This window comes from Ranitomeya variabilis, chromosome 3 (genome assembly GCF_051348905.1).
Source record: "Ranitomeya variabilis isolate aRanVar5 chromosome 3, aRanVar5.hap1, whole genome shotgun sequence".
In the NCBI taxonomy this organism is placed as follows: Eukaryota; Metazoa; Chordata; class Amphibia; order Anura; family Dendrobatidae; genus Ranitomeya; species Ranitomeya variabilis.
Window position 1 is genome coordinate 772,653,287 of NC_135234.1, and position 21,020 is coordinate 772,674,306.

A 21,020-nucleotide genomic window follows, 5' to 3' on the forward strand; every position below is an offset into this window, starting at 1 on the left:
AGTATTTTATTATTTGAATCTATTATTATTATGTCATTTTTTCCTATTATTTTTTTGCAGTTATTTTATCGTTTATTTCTCTATGTTCTGCTCAGTCCTTATATTTTCTTCCATTTTTGTGTTTGGTGTCCTTGTAGTTTTTCCTCCTCCTTTTCACAGTGTAGGTGTTTTTTGATCGTGACACTTCAGACGGGGCTACTGTTCGTCGTGAGTCCCGGAGGAGGCGGCACATTTTATGGAGGTTACTGTCCAGTCTGATGCCTCCATGGAACCTTCTTCTAAATACAGAAAATGACATTGTCCTTCTGAATCCTCCCGAGACCGATGTGTTAAGAACTCGACATCGCGGAGACCTTGGATTATTCACACTTTTCCAGGAGCTGCATATGGTTTATCTGAAAATTGAAACCAGAAAATGAAAATTGCAGATGCCGAATATTATGGGAGGGGGAGGGGTAATGGGATTTTTAATATACTCACTGTTTCCCAGGTTCTGCAGTCCTATGCAAAATGATATCTCAACAGCGATCCCTTCTACCGAGCTAAATGTGTCAGTATTCACTGCCATCCTTGCATTACATTCATGAATCAGGGGGCTCAGGATGAACAGTAGATATCGGTTTTACAGTGTTAGAAAATTTCGTCGTCATTCTTTTTGAAACAGCACCACGCCTGGTTGTTTCTGGTATTGCAGTTTAGAGTCCACTGAAACGAATGAAGCTGAGCTGCAATAATGGAGCCGGCCTGTGGTCAGAAGTGGCGTTGTTTGCTAGAAATGTTTTTAAAATTGTGGACAACCCTTTAACATATCGGTTTATGTTAAAGGGGTTGTAAAATATTAGAAAAACGTGGCATATTTCTTCCAAAACAGCACCTTCCCCATCAACAGGTTTTGCGTGGTATTGCAGGCTTACACCAATCACTTCTATGGTGGTAAATTGCAATACCAGAAGCAACCATTAGACTGGGGTGGCGCTGTTTTTGGAAGAAAGTAGTCAGTTTTGCTACTAATGGAAAACCAAGAGGGTGACAGAAAATCTGAACCAGCAAGGAATATGCAGACACCATTATCTCTTTATTTTCGGGATTAGTTGGCATCTTGACCCCTGGATGCCATCAATGTTTTTGTCCAGTCTCTATGACATTAAATTAACAGCACTCCTAGTGGTGAACGTCAGTAGTACAACGCACAGCGACAGTACACAACCAGAAAATTCCAGTAATTCATGTTAGTAATTCAATTTTTTTTGTTTCAGTCTTTCCCAAAGTTTTGCTCAGGACTTTGAAAAATCCAATCTATATCTTGGTGGTTTTGGCTCAAGCGAATCTGTCGGCCATGATATGCGGGCTGGCGACATTCATGGCCAAGTTCCTGGAGAGACAGTTTTCGATCACGGCGTCCTTGGCTAATCTGATGATCGGTAGGTGACCACGGTGTAAATCAGTGATAGATCATACGATGTGATTTCTGGGTGCCTGGACTTATAGATTGGCCCCTGGAACCAGCAGTAATGTCATCAGGTTTGGTCATCTTATGGCCACTTACGTAAATTAATAAGGTTTCTACAGCCGCCCCTTTGTGCTAAATCAGATGCAGGCAAATCGCCAAAAATCACTTTTTAAACTTCATTCTGTATGCAAATTACCATTAGTCATCTGGGTGGAGTCAATATCAGGAGGAGTCATACTATCTGGACTCCATCGTCACTCTGCCATAGTGATGGATGTTACCCAGCCTACATGTGCCAGAGCTGTTAGAATCGCAATGACCTCAATCCCGTCCTTTAAACAAATCATGTAGAGTCTGGATTTGCTGCCCTGGTACTTCATAAGAAGCTAAAACTGCCTTTACTGCACATGTCAGGCAAGTATGTCCAGGAACCGTCCCTATTCTCCTGCTGTGTCACTTGCCACCCTCACTTTTTTAAGTGAACTGTTCCCCTTCCTTCCTGCCAGCACTACAGGTGCAAGAACATTCTTTTTGTCTCTCTCCCACTCCCCAGGATGCATTGCCACTACCCAATCTTTTCTCTGGCCTGAATGAGACCCCTCACCACAATTGGTACAAAGACAAAGACCTACCCTATTTCCTGAAGAAAGACAAAGATCTGCCTCCATTTCTTGAAGCGATATAAAGGCAAACCTCACTTCCTGTAGAGAGAAAAAGATCTGCCTTCACTTCCTGTACAGAGACAAAGACCCACCTCCACTTCCTGTAGAGAGAAAAAGATCTGCCTTCACTTCCTGTAGAGACAAAGACCTGCTCCACGTCCTGTAGAGACAAAGACCTGCCCCACTTCCTGTAGAGACAAAGACCTGCCCCACTTCCTGTAGAGACAAAGACCTGCTCCACTTCCTGTAGAGACAAAGACCTGCCCCTACTTCCTGTAGAGACAAAGACCTGCCCCACTTCCTGCAGAGACAAAGACCTGCCCCACTTCCTGTAGAGACAAAGACCTGCTCCACTTCCTGTAGAGACAAAGACCTGCCCCACTTCCTGTAGAGACAAAGACCTGCTCCATTTCCTCTAGATACAAAGATCCTTCCTGTAATCCATTTTTGTATCTGCTGCTAGAGACGGATTACTCTTGGCAACAGTCAGTGGACATCAAGTTACAAAGGAAGCAGTAACATAAGACATTTTGTGATACAGCTCACCCCATCCAATACATGTATCTTGTGCATTCTGGGTCCTGGACAATCCACTCCACTGTGCCCGGATAAGGCATGTCAGGTATTTAGCAGCTTTGTTAGAAGTCATGACATTTTTTATTCAGCAAAGCGAGATAACAGCAAAATATTTTTATTGTGACTTCAGTAAAATAGTATTATGGGCGTAAAAATACACTGACGCGTTTACATACACAACCATGTAACACAAAATAGAACTTAGAATGCGATTAATATTCAAATTAGTTAATTACAACTTTTACAGAGGAAATGTATCTGGTCAGAATAAACTGCCTCTTGTGAGTGCTACATTTCAGAATTAATCTGCAGATTGTTCAGTTACAGCTAAATCACATTCCCTCAAGGCTGAAATTAATTTATAGAATGACATCAACTCATGAATATTTTCTCCTATCCAGCCGGCTCCCATTGATGGAAGCATCCATAGAAGATCTATACTGACACGATACACTCTCTCTGCAATGGCTATAAATATTGGGATCTTTGTGCTTTTATACCCGTAGTTTGGTCATTTTGTAACTTGATCCTCAAAAAACCAATAACATCCGGACTCGAAGCGCGTCGGTATTGTTAGATGCACATGCTACTAGTCTAATGAAGTCAGTGCTTTGCTGGATGAAGAAAGGAAGGAAATGGAGACATTTCATTGATAAGACCATTTACTACCAGTTCTTATGTGTTTGATACATACGCAGCTTCCAATCTATTCTACCAGACCCGCATTAAGGCAGGGCGGGGGTTATTGGTCCAAAAACAACCTGATGGCTTCTCTAAGGCTCATTAGTGTCTGATTAGGGGGCTAGTAATAGAATATTTGGTATTGTTATAGGGGCCCTCGCTGACCATAACCATCCTGAACTGTGTGATACATTGTATCAATGTTTTGTCAACATGACTACTTTAAGATAAACATTCCGCTTGGTCAGGGGCTGAGGGTGAGAATCCCCTGGAAAGCTTTTCTATGGCTTTTATAGCGCACGGCCCCCTGAGTGATCAGTGTCATGGACATAAGGAACGTTTTTACGGTTGAGTAAAGTAACATCGTTCTCCTCAGGATCGGTGAATATCCCGGGGGCCATGTCCGGCATTGTATTAGGTGGATTTATCATGAAGAGGTTCCAGTTGTCCCCCAAGCAGTGCGGAGCGATGTGCGTCATCGGATTGTTGTGCTGCGTTCTGATCGCTCTTCCTCTGCTGTTTTTGGGATGCTCCACACAGCAGTTTGCAAGTCCCAATGCCGACCAGCGCTTGAGGTAAGAAAACGTTTTGTACAAATCAGTTTACATTGCAGTTATTCAATCCTCCTATAAAGCCCAAATGTCCAGAATACAGAGATTAAATGTTAAAACTCTGCCTATCTGCAGCCACCACTAGGGGGAGCTGACTGTAAACTGTGATATTATTGCGGACAATGTAAAATCTATATGCAGTGAGCCCCCTCTACTGGCGGAGTCTGGCATTGTAGGGGATTCGAAGCTCAATGTTAGAGGAATGGTGTTTCTATCTATCTCCCCTTCAGTGCACGTGACACTTTATATTTCCTGCACCTTTAAGCATGAATTTTCCATCTTTGGGGGTAAGCATATTTTTCAGCCCTAGTTAAGGCGGTAGGCAATTCTTTTGGCAGCCTCCAATCTCCACCTTCTAAATATTACACATAGATGTGAACTGGCTTCAGCCATATCTGCTTTTTCTCGTGCATGTGATACCCTACATTGTCTGTATTTGATCATCTGTATTTAGCATTTACGCATTTTTTTCTGTAGTGAAATGTGGTTATTGAAGGTGTATTGTTCATGCTATGTATTGATGTCATTTGGGTCTCCGTCTGGTGGTTTTGACCCTATTATGGGGATGTACTGTATTTCAGTTTTTAAATGTTTAAAAAAAAAATGTTGGGTGTTTTGTGGCTTCCAATAAACTTTATACTTGTTTGTGTATCTTGGTGGTCCCAGTTTATAGCATGTCCTCTTTTTCTTGTTTTTTTTGCATTACTGTTCTTGACATGCCTCAGGTAGACCCCTATAACTTATTGTATTTGATGGTACCCTCCGCATTCTGTTTTCGAGGCATGCCACTGTGAACACAGCTCTTGATGTGACTAGAGTATAAGACATGATGCCCTTTAGGATTAGTACAGATAAGTAGTGGCGCGTAGACTTTTCTTTATCGGAGATGTGCATTGTTTTTCAGTGCTGGACTTTGGCACAATGTTACAGAATGCAGCAGTGATTGTGGCTGCTCCAAATCCGCTTTCAACCCAATCTGTGGTGCGGACGACGTCGAGTACATCTCCCCGTGCTATGCCGGCTGCGAAGACGTGAACTTTGACTACAAGGAGAATAAAGTGCTGGTAAGTAAGTCCCTTATCCGATTGTGCCAACTACTAAATTGTATCCTACCAGCTTCTCCATAACCTCCTGATCCTCCTGGAGTGAAGCCGGAGTTCTGCTGCGTGTTGTAATCCAAACAGAAGTCTCCTTCAACTCCCTCCTACCCTCAGACATGTAAGAGATACTGCAGCTGCATCTCCCTCCTCCCATCTCACAGCATGCAGTCTATAGATATACAGGAGAGATACTGCAGCTGCATCTCCCTCCTCCCCCCACAGCATGCAGTCTATAGATATACAGAAGAGATACTGCAGCTGCATCTCCCTCCTCCCCTCACAGCATGCAATCAGAGGGGGAGATACTGTAGCTGCATCTTACTCCTCCCCTCTCACAGCATGCAGTCTATAGATATACAGGAGAGATACTGCAGCTGCATCTCCCTCCTCCCCTCTCACAGCATGCATTCTATAGATATACAGAAGGAGATATACTGCAGCTGCATCTCCCTCCTCCCATCTCACAGCATGCAGTCTATAGATATACAGGAGAGATGCTGCATCTCCCTCCTCCCCCCCACAGCATGCAGTCCATAGATATACAGGAGAGATACTGCAGCTGCATCTCCCTCCTCCCCTCTCACAGCATGCATTCTATAGATATACAGAAGGAGAGATACTGCAGCTGCATCTCCCTCCTCTCTCACAGCATGCAGTCTATAGATATACAGAAGGAGAGATACTGCAGCTGCATCTCCCTTCTCCCCTCTCACAGCATGCATTCTATAGATATACAGGAGAGATACTGCAGCTGCATCTCCCTCCTCCCCTCACAGCATGCAATCAGAGGGGGAGATACTGTAGCTGCATCTTACTCCTCCCCTCTCACAGCATGCAGTCTATAGATATACAGGAGAGATACTGCAGCTGCATCTCCCTCCTCCCCTCTCACAGCATGCATTCTATAGATATACAGGAGAGATACTGCAGCTGCATCTCCCTCCTCCCCTCTCACAGCATGCATTCTATAGATATACAGAAGGAGAGATACTGCAGCTGCATCTCCCTCCTCTCTCACAGCATGCAGTCTATAGATATACAGAAGGAGAGATACTGCAGCTGCATCTCCCTTCTCCCCTCTCACAGCATGCATTCTATAGATATACAGGAGAGATACTGCAGCTGCATCTCCCTCCTCCCCTCACAGCATGCAATCAGAGGGGGAGATACTGTAGCTGCATCTTACTCCTCCCCTCTCACAGCATGCAGTCTATAGATATACAGGAGAGATACTGCAGCTGCATCTCCCTCCTCCCCTCTCACAGCATGCATTCTATAGATATACAGGAGAGATACTGCAGCTGCATCTCCCTCCTCCCCTCTCACAGCATGCATTCTATAGATATACAGAAGGAGAGATACTGCAGCTGCATCTCCCTCCTCTCTCACAGCATGCAGTCTATAGATATACAGAAGGAGAGATACTGCAGCTGCATCTCCCTTCTCCCCTCTCACAGCATGCATTCTATAGATATACAGGAGAGATACTGCAGCTGCATCTCCCTCCTCCCCTCACAGCATGCAATCAGAGGGGGAGATACTGTAGCTGCATCTTACTCCCCTCTCACAGCATGCAGTCTATAGATATACAGGAGAGATACTGCAGCTGCATCTCCCTCCTCCCCTCTCACAGCATGCAGTCTATAGATATACAGGAGAGATACTGCAGCTGCATCTCCCTCCTCCCCTCTCACAGCATGCAGTCTATAGATATACAGGAGAGATACTGCAGCTGCATCTCCCTCCTCCCCTCTCACAGCATGCATTCTATAGATACACAGGAGAGATACTGCAGCTGCATCTCCCTCCTCCCCTCTCACAGCATGCAGTCTATAGATATACAGAAGGAGAGATACTGCAGCTGCATCTCCCTCCTCCCCTCTCACAGCATGCAGTCTATAGATATACAGGAGAGATACTGCAGCTGCATCTCCCTCCTCCCCTCTCACAGCATGCATTCTATAGATATACAAGAGAGATACTGCAGCTGCATCTCCCTCCTCCCCTCTCACAGCATGCATTCTATAGATATACAGAAGCAGAGATACTGCAGCTGCATCTCCCTCCTCTCTCACAGCATGCATTCTATAGATATACAGGAGAGATACTGCAGCTGCATCTCCCTCCTCCCCTCTCACAGCATGCAGTCTATTGATATACAGAAGAAGAGATACTGCAGCTGCATCTCCCTTCTCCCCTCTCACAGCATGCATTCTATAGATACACAGAGGGGGAGATACTGTATCTGCATCTTACTCCTCCCATCTCACAACATGCAGTCTATAGATATACAGGAGAGATACTGCAGCTGCATCTCCCTCCTCCCCTCTCACAGCATGCAGTTTATAGATATACAGTGGGTACGGAAAGTATTCAAGACCCCTTTAAAATTTTCACTCTTTGTTTCATTGCAGCCATTTGGTAAATTAAAAAAAGTTCATTTTTGTTCTCATTAATGTACATTCTGCACCCCATCTTGACTGAAAAAAAAACAGAAATGTAGAAATTTCATCCAGGATATTTCTGTACTTGGCCACATTCATGTTTCCTTCAATGACAACCAGTCGTCCTGTCCCTGCAGCTGAAAAATACCCCCATAGCATGATGCTGCCTCCACCATGCTTCACTGTAGGGATTGTATTGGGCAGGTGATGAGCAGTGCCTGGTTTTCTCCACACATGCCGCTTAGAATTATCACCATAAAGGTCTATCTTCATCTCATCAGACCAGAGAATCTTATTTCTCATAGTCTGGGAGTCCTTCATGTGTTTTTTAGCAAACTCTATGCGGCTTTCATATGCCTTGTACTGAGGAGAGGCTTCAGGTGACTACAATCTATTACTCCCTGCTAGGAGCAGCACCTGCTTTGTGAGCTCCAGGACTTCCAGCAGGAGGCCCAGAGTCGGCCTCTCTTCTCCCCAGGGAGAGGCAGGCTTCCTGGGAGGCCGGCATGGCTTCCCAGGCTTCTGTTCCCCGGTCTGTGCCGGCGGGGGACAGAGAGCAGCAGCAGCAACCGGCCCAAGAAGGACTGAGGAGGTCGGGACGGGTGAGAAAAACCTTACCCACCTACTCCAACCCTGAGACGGCTCATCGTCCGCCCAGAGAGGGAGACAGGGGCGCCCCAGGAACGAGAGCCCAGGAACATCCTGGGGGGAGAGGAGCTCCGGCGAGTCCACGAGTACCTTCTCCTCCCGAGTGGTCGCCATGCTACGTCAGTACGAGGACGCCGGCAAAGCACTGACCGGGCTGAAGGAGGAGCTGAGGGTAGCTCGGATCCTGAATACCCGAGCCTCTAATAAGGAGAGACCCGCGACCTCGCAGAGGTTCAGAGCCCTCAGAGATGAGGTCGTCCGGTTAGTGCTCCTCCGGGAGGGGATTGAGAAAAGTGCAGGTCCCTTCCTGGAGAGGTTTAAGAATCAGCGGCGGTTCTCAGAAATGAAGGGGTTAAATACCTCAGGAGAACCGGCGTCCTAAGCGACGAGGAGGAGGACGACGACGTGGCTGTAACTGGAGTCCTACAAGCTGGAACCAGCCGGGAGAGTGAGTCGCAGAGCCGACAACAGGGAAGCGGCCTCCCGGCACGGCAGAGGACTCCGACAGCACAGGCTGGAGTGTCAGCGGAGGAAGAGGAGGAGGGCGGTCTGCTACAGGAGATCCGACAGCTGGAGTCTCCAGTGAACTTGGACCGCTTCTCCTTTGGTGAGGACGAGCCAGCAGAGGAAACCCAGAAAAGGAAGAAGACGACGAAGGAGACCGCACGGGAGGTGGTGAGTTACAGATATGTACTGTTGGATGATGTTACACCTACCACCTCCTGTGTAAACCCCACCAAACCTAAAGGCACGGGCTCTGCAGTGGGTCCGGGGCACAGGCAAGGTGGGGAGAGGAGGAGGACGTCCGGCGGTGCTGCCGTCTGTGCGGGGAACAGTCCAGGGGGCGAGGCTGTGGAGGTACTCACGGCGCCGGACATAGGGGACCCCGAGGAGTTTCCCTCCCTGCCCTCTGCGGCTAAGCCGGTTATCACCGGGGCTGAGGAGGGTGAGGTGGGTGTCCACGCCGTTGCGAAAGGGGGACGGTGTGGGCAGACTCCATCCCTGCTCACTACGACTGAGCCGGCCGACGCCGGGGCTGTGGGGGGCAGGTCCGAGAAACTTGGTGCGGCGAAAGGGGGGTGCACTGTTGTGACAGGGGCGCAGTGCGCCTTAAAGGAGAACAGGCACGCAGCTGCGACGGGGGAGCAGCGTGTCCAAAAAGGATAAATCATCTGCAGGGAACACGAGGCGCCCTGCTGCGACAGGGGGACAGAGTGCTCCAGCGCCCCAGCATGCCACCAGGACCCCGAAGTCTGTGGGTGCGGGGCAGGCGGTGCCCCCCAACATGCAGCGGGCCCAGAATAATAAAGTACAAACTGCTGCAGTGGGGGGGCAAGGCGCTCCAAAGACACAACAGAGAGTCAGCACCAATCAAGGGAAAACGGGTGTGGTGCTGCACCCCTCCCCCGGTCCAGCAGGTGTGAGTGCAGAGAAGCCAGACACAAGTGAGGAAGGAATGGATGTGACTGTGGCAGGTGTAGAGAACACTGGGACAAATGGTGGTGAGAATACTGATAATAAAGTGACGGGAAGTGGTGGCAGTGGTAAGGGGAATGAAAGGAGCTGTGCAGGAAATGATGGGAGTAGTAGTGGAGTGAATGGTGGGAGTAGTAGTGGAGTGAATGATGGGAGTAGTGGAGTTACAAATGATGGGAATAGTGGTGGTGGTGGAGTGAATGAGGAGAGCTTTAATGGTGTTGGTGGAGGGGAAGCAGGTAGTGGTCCCGCTGCCCCCCCAGCGGTGGCGGGGTCTTCAGCCCCAAGCTATTCAGGAGCTGTCACTGCTGGGGGTAGTAGTGCGCCCTTGTCTGGTGACCCTGAGGATGGTGACTTGCAGCAGCGCTTCCTGGACGCCCTGAGGAGAGGGGAGAGTTCCATCAATGTAGAGGGGAGGGAGGTTGATCTGTCTTTCTGGATACAGAGACACGGTCTTTCCGCCTTCCGAGATAGAGGGGCAGAGACTGTCTGGTCTCTGCCGACACCGGGGCAGAGGAGTAACCGTAGGAATGTGGCCCGTCTCCAGTGGGTAAGCAAGGATGCCTGTCCTGATCGGTCAAAGGTTGCTGAGCTCCTGCTGGGGATGGGCTTCGTGGCATATGACATCTTCGCCTTGATCCATCCTTATGGGACCTCCTACTTCGATGTCAGCTTCGTGAGACCGGAGGGCCTTGAGCTTTTCTGGTCTCGCCATGAGCTGGCTCGGGGTCGCCCCGAATGGCAGGGTTTCCTCCCTGTAGCAATATCCCGCCAGAACTCGGTCAGGAAGGTGACCGTTTTGACCAGTAACGAGTCACTTTCCTGTGTCGACATCTCCACCTGGGTTGGACGATACGGCGACATCGTCGGTATTCCCGAAAAGACCCTCGACGAGCATGGTATCTGGTCAGGAGCCTGGACCTTCATGGTGAAATTGAAGGTTTCAGGAAACACCGTTACCCATATCCCTTCCTCAACATTTTTGGGGAGGGGCAGGATCTTGATTTTCTACCGGGGACAACCTAAGGTCTGTCACAGGTGCGGCAGCCCCACACACTTCAGTGCGCAGTGTACCACCCAGAAATGCGCACTGTGTGAGGACCTCGGCCATCTCGCTGCTACCTGTGGCAGGATTAGGTGTAACCTGTGTGGTGACCTCGGTCACCCGTTCAGTCGCTGTCCGCGTTCATTTGCCAATGCGGTCCTGAAAGCGGTGAGTGCGGGACAGGCGAAAGCCGGGACTAATCTCGCCGGTGAAGGGACCAGCAGAGGCGGAGGAGGCAGGGAACCGGTGAGGAGCAGGCTGCCGCCATCCAATATCAGGCGGCAGGAGCAGCGCCATGGGAACAGGGGGCAGGGAGTAATGACCCTAAACTCTGACCCGGGTGCTTCACTTGCAGCTGAGGATCCTAAAGACAGCGAATTGAGCGAGGAAGTCAAGAGACTTGAAAGGGAGGAGCAAAAGGACGCCATGTCTGCCCAGGAACCTTCATCCGGTGACAGTCTGGATGAGGGAGAGGGGGAGTGGTCACAGCAAAAGAAAAAGGGTAACAGGAAAACAACTAAGGAAAAGAGGGGGTCCGGGCCTCGAGCCTCCTCCTTGGAGTGCGACCCCTCTGACTCCGTAGCCCTGATCCAGGTGCCATTGGAAGGTCCAGCCGCCCCCCCTCTGGTGGATCTCTCTAACCGGTTCCGGGCCCTCCAGGACTCCCCTCCAGAGGGGGGCGATGGGGACCCGGAGTCGGAGGTTGCGGACAAGGTTGTTGGGGCTCAGGAGGTCGCTGGGTCTTCTTCTCAGGGGGCAAATACAAAGCCTTCTGGGGGGGGGACTAACTCAGGACCACCAGACAAGGGCCAGAGTGTATGTAAGGAGAGAATGGATGAGTCTGTTTGTCTTAAGCGCACTAAAAACTCATCATTGTCAGAGGAAGAGGGTGAAACTGTTGGGGGTGGGAAGAAAAAGGCTATCTAATTCAATCAATCATGATGGCGGCACCCACCCCGTTGACGCTGGCAACCATTAATGTTGCCAGCATAAAGTCAGAAGCGGCAAGGTACACGGCCTTTCATTTTCTCGGCCAACTTGACGCCGACATTTTGTTTTGCAGGAGACCAGGTTGACCGACCTATCAACCATGCATAAAGCAAGGCGGGAGTGGAGGCATGGGCCCTCCTACTGGTCTCTTGCGGCCGAGCCGTATAGTGGGGTGGCGGTCCTTTTTAAGACCGCAGAGGTTGAATGCAGACGATTGATCGAGTTAGAAATGGGGAGATGCTTGATCCTAGATGTCTCCATGGGGGGACAGGAGCTTCGGCTCATTAACATCTACGGTCCCCAGTCCAAGTGGGACCGCAAGTGTCTCTTCATGAAGATCAAACCTTTCTTATTTTCGAGTCGGCAGGTGCTCTTTGGAGGGGATTTCAACAACGTCACGAGACCCTGTGATAGAGGAGGTTCCGGAGACCGCCTGGCTTACGATTGCGTCGCGCTAAATAGGATAGTAAGTGAGGCACGCCTGGTGGATGTCCACATCCGGCACAACACAGGCCATGCGGGGTTCACCTTTTTTAGAGGTAGTCAGTGCAGGTCTAGGTTAGACAGGTTTTATTTGAAGGAGGAGGCCGTTTCCTCGCCGTTGTCGGTTGTGGAGGTGGAATTCTCCGATCACTGTTTGATTATGTTTTCTCTGAGCGTTACAGAGACTCCTCGGATGGGAAGAGGTTATTGGAAGCTGAATTCATCACTCCTTGAGGAAGAAGCTGTAAGACGGTCCTTTGAGGATTTTCTTCAGAGCCAGGTACCGCTGCTGGGCCTAAGTAACACTAAGTCTGAGTGGTGGGAGATGTTCAAACATCGGGTGGCGAGATTCTTCCGGCAACTCTCGAACCTCAGAAGCCTGAACAGGGATCGCCTGTATCAGAGCCTGAGGAGGAAACTCGAGCATCTTGTCTCGACTGGGGGTAGCCGCGAGGCGATCTCCAGTGTGAAATCCTTGCTAATGAGGTGTCAGTACGATAGGCACGCATCTTTGGTTTTTGAGAGGGACTACGGGAAGTACTACTCGCCCGACCCCTGCAGAAGCTGCAAGATGTCAGTGAATAGTAAGATAGTGACGGGGCTGATGGACAGTACGGGATCCCTGAGAAGGTCCAGATCAGGGATCTTGGAGGTCGTCAGTTCATACTACTCGCACCTCTTGGGAAGGAAGGAACTGGATCGTGACAGGATGTCGGCTTTCCTGGCTGAAGCTGTTCCTGAGCCAGGGGCTGACCTCTCGCTGGGCGGTTTGGCAGAAGCGATCAAAGAAGAGGAAGTGAGACTGGCGATCGATGGGCTCCGGCCCAAAAAATCGCCAGGTCCGGATGGCTTAACATCCGAGTTCTTTAGGACTTTTAGGGACTCCTTGGTCCCCCTCTTGACTCAGGTGTTTAATGAGTGTCTCTCCTCGGGCACTCTGCCGAGATCATTAAGGAGGTCGGCTCTGATCATTTTGTCAAAGGGTAAGGATCCGTCACGCATTGAGAATTGGCGTCCCATATCACTTCTCAATGTGGACAGGAAGGTTTTGGCTAAGATACTCTTCAACAGGCTGGTGAAGTTTGCACCGCGGCTCCTTTCGGAGGCTCAGCACTGTTGCGTTCCTGGCCGTAGCACTTTCAGTGCTGTTCTGGGTGTCCGAGAGGCCATGGAGCAAGGCAGGGCGGGCCTTTGGAAGGGGTTCTTGCTGACCCTGGATCAGGCAAAAGCCTTTGATCGGGTCGACCACGAGTACCTCTGGTCCACTCTTTTGAGGTATGGTCTGCCTGGAGGGTTTGTGGACTGGCTTAAGACCTTGTACGCAGGGGCTGAGACTTTCCCTCTGGTAAACGGGTGGATTGGACAACCTTTCAGGGTAGGATCTGGTGTCCGTCAGGGCTGCCCTCTTAGCCCTTTGCTTTACGCATTTGCGATCGATCCCTTCCTCAGAAGGGTCGATTGTGGACAGTTGGCGGGGGTGAGGATGGGCGGGGTGGCGCCGGAGGCTATCCTGAGGGTAGTGGCCTACGCGGACGACGTTACCGTCTTTGTTTCTTCGCAAGAGGAGGCGATGGTGGTGATGTCAGAAGTGGAGAGCTACTCGGAGGCATCCGGGTCCAAGGTCAACCAGGACAAGTGTGAGAGTCTCTGGCTGGGAGGCGGGGATCCCGCGTTTGATCTTCCGGACACCCTCCCCGAACCCCAAGAACATGCCAAAGTCCTAGGCATCGAATTTGGCCAGGGTGATTACCCCACGAAAAACTGGGAAGGCAGAATCAAAGGTGTCGCCCAAAGAGTGGACCAATGGAAGGGTTGGTCTTTGACCCTGAGGGAAAGGGTTGACCTGTGCAAAGCTTTCCTGCTCCCCTTGTTAATCTACCTGGGCAGCGTCTGTGTCTTACCAGAGCCTCTCTGGACATGGGTCTACAGTCTGTTCTTCCAGATGTTATGGGGGAATAGACTGAACCTAGTCAAACGGGAGGTCACTTACCGCACGAGGAGACTAGGGGGGTTGAATATGGTGAACCCCGTGGTGTTTCTAGTGAACGCCTTTTTGAAAGTTAACGTGGCAAACCTCTGGAAAGAGAGGGCTCCTCTGTGGGTATTCTCCTGCAAGGGATGGTTTCAGCCTTTCTTCCAGGAATGGGAGACAGGGGGAAGATTGAAGGATCTCCGTACACCGCACGGGCATCTCCCGGCTTATGTTACCCCGGTTCTGAAAATGATGCGCCGGTGGGGTCTGGGAATGTGGGAAGTGAGGTCCCTCCCGAGGAAACTCCTCGACATGCGGGTCTTGCTTTCGCATTTTCAGAAACCATTGGTCCTCAAGGACTGCCCACGTCGGGATCTAGAGGTTGGGTTAAGTTTGTTAAATTCTAGCAGGATCCCCAAGAAGTATTGGGACTTGACTTGGCGCTGCTTCCAAGGTAAGTTGTATGTGAAGGACAATTTGAAGTACAGGAGCTCCGAGGACAGGAATTGTCCCCGTGAGGCTTGTGCTACCATGCTGGAAAGCATGGAGCACTTCCTGCTTCATTGTCCCTTTAATACAGAGGTGTACAACAGGGTGGGCGCTTCCATTGGTTGGCCGCGGCTGGCCACTCTGTCCTATGCCGAGTGGGCCTATGGAGCGTTCAGAGACCTCGGGAGAAGGGACCGAGACACTTTATTCTTAGTCAGCGCAGTGGTCAGGTACTTCACGTGGAACGCACGAGTTTTAGTTTCGACGCAGAGTAAAATCCTCCGTGTAGATGAAGTTTGTAGCAGCATCCTAGGTGCCCTGGTGAAGGTGCGTTTCTCTGGAGTGCGAAAGACTGGGTGCCCGGAGGGCGGCCCATCTCTGGAGGGGTTTCTCCTTCGGGGTGCCTTAGTCCGTTAGCGCTCCTATATCCTGGTGGTGGGCTGATGTCTTTACACCCTAGGTTTTTGTTTTGTATTTCTGTTCCCTGAATAGAAGGTTTGCAGGCATCGAACTTGAGCCTTGGGTGGTGAGTATATAGGTTGTGTTCTGTGATGTTGGTTTATGTATATATTGTATAGTGTATTGTATATATTGTATATAGTGTGTATAATAGAGGGTCTTAGATAGGTTGGGTGGGGGGATTGGGGGGGTTCAACGGCGGTGATAAGAGACTGATCTGGCCTGGCCCAGGCCCCGCCTGGGGAAAAACTTTGGGGCCTGATCCTAGCTCGGATAATTCCTGAACTTTGTGGCCAGAGCTGGATCAGGGGTGGCGGGATAGTTAGTGTAGGTGTGTGTTTATAAATATATTAAAAAAAAAAAATGGAAAAAAATGGAAAAAGAGAAAAAAAAAAATAAAAAAAAATGTTAATTTTGTACACTGTATCGTATTTAGGTTTGTTGTAGGGTGAATGTGGTGGTGTAAGGGGGTGGATGTGAGGTAAGGCAGTGGGACCAGTAGGGTTTTGTTGTGTTTGCGGCGTTGTATAAATCGGTATATAATGTGTTTATAGTGTATATATTGTATATAATATTGTATATAGGACGATATAGTGTGAATGTAGTTGGGGTTGTATATAGTAGTATGAATGAAGCTGGGCCGGGGGTCTTGTATGATTTTATACTATTTACTATTTATAATTTTTACAGGGGTATTCATGTAAGTTATGAGTATTTTGTTTGTTGTCTTTTCTTTTTGCTTTCTTTATTTAATTGGAATTTTTCTTCCTTGTCCCTGATTAGTAGGTTTCTTTTTTTTGTCGTTTGTTGCCGTCTGATTGGAGCTTTGTTCTTATGTTTTGTTCGGTTGTGTTTTATTTGTAATGTATCATAGTTAGTGTCATGTGAAAGTATTTTTATTTAATAAAAGACCTACAATCTATTACTCCCTGTTATCAGCCATTACTGGGAGAAGAGACTGTAAAATGAGGGAATAAAATGAGTTTCTTTGTTATCAGAGATTTCAGGCTGGTACAGACTGACTGTCTTTACCTCCTACAATCCTTTCATTATTGATCATCTACAACACACTAATATAAAATATAAGATGTCCTCCGGCAAATGCACAATGAGTCCAATAATGAAACAAGCATTACCAGGAAAATCCCATTATCTTCTGCCGATAAGTTTCCATTACTTTAAATAATTGCTTCTCGCTGTTTGTCAATAAAGATAATTTCAGAATAAACACAAAACACGAGTGTAATATTGTATCCGGCTGCTGCTCGCTCTCCACACATTCTACATCCTACATGTGTGATGTTTGTATCGTGGTATTAAAGCCACAGCCCCGTTCCAGATGGCAGATCCCTGAATCACTGACTTAATCTGGTTTGTTACAATGTATCAGGTTGGAGTTTAGACTGATTTCCCGACTAAGGTTTTTCTAGACTTGATGCAAGTGTAACAAACAGATATATTATGGCTTTTGTAGATATTTAGCCTCCTGATGTAAGCCATTTACTTTGCAGCTTTTAGAAAGTAACTTCCTCCTACTGGAGCCACTAGATTCCCCTTTCATTGCGCCCATAGAGGTTGATGTCAACAAAAGTGCCCCCCAAACAATGTATCCTATCTCCCCAGTGAATTCCTTCACAGTCCCCTCCATATGTCAGTATGATGACCCTACTGTACCCCACCTCAACTCCCCCGGAAACATATGGTGACCCCAATACTGTGTGATGCCCCAACTGTGATCTCAGCACAGCCCACCATGTAGTACTTTATCATGGACCTAAACACAGTATAATGCCCCCCACACCTCATCACACTGTATAATGGCACCGGATAGCTCTCCAAACAGTATACTGGCCCCCACACAGCCCACAACACAATATGATGGCCCCCGCACAAACCTTCACACTGTATAATTGCTTGCATACAGTATAACGGCCCCCACATTGCCCACCAAATATTATAAAGCAAGCCCCCACATGGCACTACATAAAGTATGAAGACTCCCATATAGCCCTCCAAATATTATAATGGCCCCCACATAGCCCTCCAAATATTATAAAGCAAGCCCCCCACATGGCCCTCCATAAAGTATGAAGACTCCCACATAGCCCTCCAAATATTATAATGGCCCCCACATAGCCCTCCAAATATTATAATGGCCCTCAAATAACCCTCCATATATTATAGTGGCCCTCACATAGCACTCCACAAATTATAATGAGCCCCATAGTCTTCCATATGGTATAATGCAGTTCCCCATAGTCCTCCATATAGTATAATGCACTCCACATAGTCCTCCATACAGCATAATACACTCCCCATAGTCATCCATACAGCACATTGGACTAGCTATAGTCCTCCATATAGAATAATGCACTCCCCATAGTCCTTGAACAGTATAATGGACTCCCCATATTCTTCCATACAGTACAATGCACTCCCCATAGTCCTCCATGCAGTGTAATGGACTCCCCATAGGCCTCCACACAGTATAGTGTACTCCTCATAGTAGTCCATATAGTATAATACACCCCATAGTCCTCCATATAGTACAATGCATTCCTCGGTCCTCCATACAGCAAAATGCACTCCCCATGGTCCTCTATATATATTAAAATGTACTCCCCATACTTTTCCATATAGTATAATGCACCCCATAGTCCTCCATATAGTATAATGCACTCTCCATAGTCCTTCATATACTATAATGCACTCCCTATAGTCCTCCATATAATATAATGCACTCCCCAGTCCTCCATATACGATAATGCACTCCCCATAGTTCATTAAATACAAGCAGGGTGTGACTATAGCTAAAATTTAACTTTTAATAAATAGGTCTAAAAATGGTATAATAAACCAACATAATAAACACACAAAAACGGACTCAAAGGGCAATCACATTCTTTGGAATGTAAAACCACAACAATCCCCGAGATTTTACACCACCATTCAATTTAACAATCTCCTAGGGGAAAAAGGATTCTCATAAACACGAGAATCGCAGTACAAAAGCAATCAACCATCATATATCTTATATTCCAAATACCTTCTTGTGGAATGGAAAAGCAGTAGTGGTGATTGACATATGCAAATGGAACGATCTCACCTCAAAGTTCTCTATCTTTGCTATGGATAAGACCGCTCACTGTTGGCGCTGCATCCGGGAGGAGGGGCACATTCCGGCCACACATCCCACCTACCCATTTACCCACGCTGCCAAAAGGATTTATGCTTAACCCCAAATTAAAGAAACCATTTCCCTACGCGTTTCGTTGTATAAACTCATCAGGGGAAATTTGTAAGGTGTCCCTCCAAATCCGTGGTGGGCACTCAACGCGGGGGTAATGAGGCAATCAATCAGTTTGATTGCCTCATTACCCCCGCGTTGAGTGCCCAGAACTTTGAGGTGAGATCGTTCCATTTGCATATGTTAATCACTTAAATTTTAGCTATAGTCACACCCTGCTTGTATTTAATATTCTTGGATTGGTGGATTTATTTTTTGTTACTCCCCATAGTTCACCATACAATGCATATAATGCAGTCCCCATAATACTCGTTATAATATAATTCACTCCTCATAGTCCTCAATACAGTATAATGCACACCAAAGTCCTCCATATACTATAATGCACTCCCCAGAATCCTCCATACTGTATAACGCACCCCATAGTCTTCCATTGTCCATACAATATAATGCACTCCCTGTAGTCCTACATACAGTATAGTGCACTCCCCATAGTCCTCCATATAGTATAATTCACCTCATAGTCCACCATACAGTATAATACACTCCCCATAGTCCTCCATAGTCCATATGCTATAATACACTCCCCATAGTCCTCCATACAGTAAAATGCACCCCATTGTCCTCCATACACTATAATGCACTCCCCATAGTCCTCCATATAGTGTAATGCACTCCCCAGTCTTCCATATAGTATAATGCACTCCCTACAGTCCTCCACACAATATAATGCAGTCTCCATAGCCCTTCATAGACTATACAGTATAATGCACCCTCGTAGTCCTCCATACAGTATTTTGCACTCCACATACTCTGCTACATAGTATAATGCACTCCCCATAGTCCTCTGTACAGTGTTATGGAAACCACAATTTACTCACTGATTTAGAAAAAAAATACAAATACTCACCTTTCCTCGTTGTTGTCCTGCTGCTCCGGCCTCTGCAGCGAGCGTTCTGCAGCGCCTGTGCATCTCACTGCAGTGAATTCCATTTAGTGGCTTCATCGCGCCCTCTGCACTGAGGCGTCAGATGCAGAGGGGGAATGATGGGAGAGGGAGCATCAGTTGACGCTCCCTCTTCCATTATTGCTTTCATCCAGGATGCCAATACAGTTGAACTTGCGATGATGGGCGGAGATGGGAGACGGTGCCGGCACTGGCATGGGGGAACCCCAGTCCACAGACCCCATAGCAGCCACGTGTCCTGCCATACGTGTTGGATGACAAAAGCAACAACGTCTATTAAGATAGCGGACTCTGGGATCACAGAATCACCTTAAGCCCAGCTGGTAAAATCCCCAATGATCATCATCAAGGCAGGATTCTACTGGCCAAACATACGGCAGCTGCAAAGGAAACGGGGTGCAAGGAAAAGACTGTATTCGAGATAACTCCTTTCTGTAGCTAAGACTGAAGATGTGATGTCATTAAGTATTTGTACATTGCAAGATAAGAAATACATGTAGCAAAATAATCATTCCGGGCAAAGATAAGGCCAAGATTAGTCATAATGTAACGTCTGACCACAATGGACAAGAACATAGAAAATCTGCATTGTTACATTAGATATGTGATACACGGAGTATAAACTACAATACACATGTTTGTTCTCCTCGTTACAGAACTACACCGGGTGCCGCTGTATAACATCTCTAGGATCCGGCCGCTCGGCCACTCCGGGGTCCTGCGGAAGCAGCTGCCGCCATCTCTTCCTGCCCTTTATGGTGCTGTCCTTTCTGGCAGGGGCTGTCGCCAGCACATCCCAGACGCCATCGATCATGTTGATACTTAGGTAGAGATATATGTATAAGGATCAGATCTTAAGAAATATTAGTGTGTTATGTGGGTCACTATATAAATTCCTGACATTAAAAGGAATCTGTCCCACCCCCCCGGATGATTTTGATCTATTATTATGGGCATACAGGTAACAGAAGGATTACACCAATCTTACCTGTGTGCCTCATAGCTGCGGTGTAGATCTTGAGATAAACACTTATAATGTTATATTTTAGTGTTATCTTCCAGGCTCCAGGGCCATGCGGTGTCTGGAGGAAATCACTGCCCCCTCACTTCATTATAATGGTACCCCCTCCAATTAGCGTCACACTGACCTGTTCGGCGCTGTAATCCTGTGTGTGCGCTATGCACGCGCACGGTTACGTGAACCCAGTCCGCCCTCCTGTGGGCAGTGTCTGTATTGATTATCTGCGCAGGCGCGGTGAGTCACTGCACAGGATGTGAGAATCAGCGGCACCTGCACAGAAGATCAATGCAGACACTGCAGCTGGGAGGAGCAAAATCAGAAAACTGCCGTCATTATGTGCAATATGTGAAGAGTAAAAAAAAACCTGTTTTTTAAAATTCTGTTACTGCAGAATATCACATAATTAATTCACCATCACACAACTCTCAGCTCCAGCACCTTCCTATTCACATACACATAACTCTGCAGCTCCAGCACCTCCCTAATCACATGCACATAACTCTGCAACTCCAAAGCCTCCCTGTTCACATGCATATAACTCTGCAGCTCCAGCACATCCCTATTCACATGCATATAACTCTGTAGCTCCACCACCTCCCTATTCACATACACATAACTCTGTAGCTCCACCACCTCCCTATTCACATACACATAACTCTGCAGCTCCAGCACCTACCTATTCACATGCACATAACTCTG

The 21,020-nt window shown here is 47.9% G+C and overlaps 1 protein-coding gene across 5 annotated transcripts in view; it reads left to right on the top strand.

The window, feature by feature from the left end:
• The window catches only part of SLCO2B1 (solute carrier organic anion transporter family member 2B1), a 218,952-nt gene that overhangs the window by 156,927 nt on the left and 41,005 nt on the right, over positions 1-21,020 (top strand). For all 5 annotated transcript variants that reach the window (XM_077298837.1, XM_077298836.1, XM_077298835.1 and 2 more), the window contains exons 9-12: positions 1,257-1,421; positions 3,746-3,944; positions 4,885-5,044; positions 19,957-20,126. In XM_077298837.1, the coding sequence (XP_077154952.1) occupies positions 1,257-1,421; positions 3,746-3,944; positions 4,885-5,044; positions 19,957-20,126 (694 nt within the window). The remainder of the gene's footprint in view (positions 1-1,256; positions 1,422-3,745; positions 3,945-4,884; positions 5,045-19,956; positions 20,127-21,020) is intronic.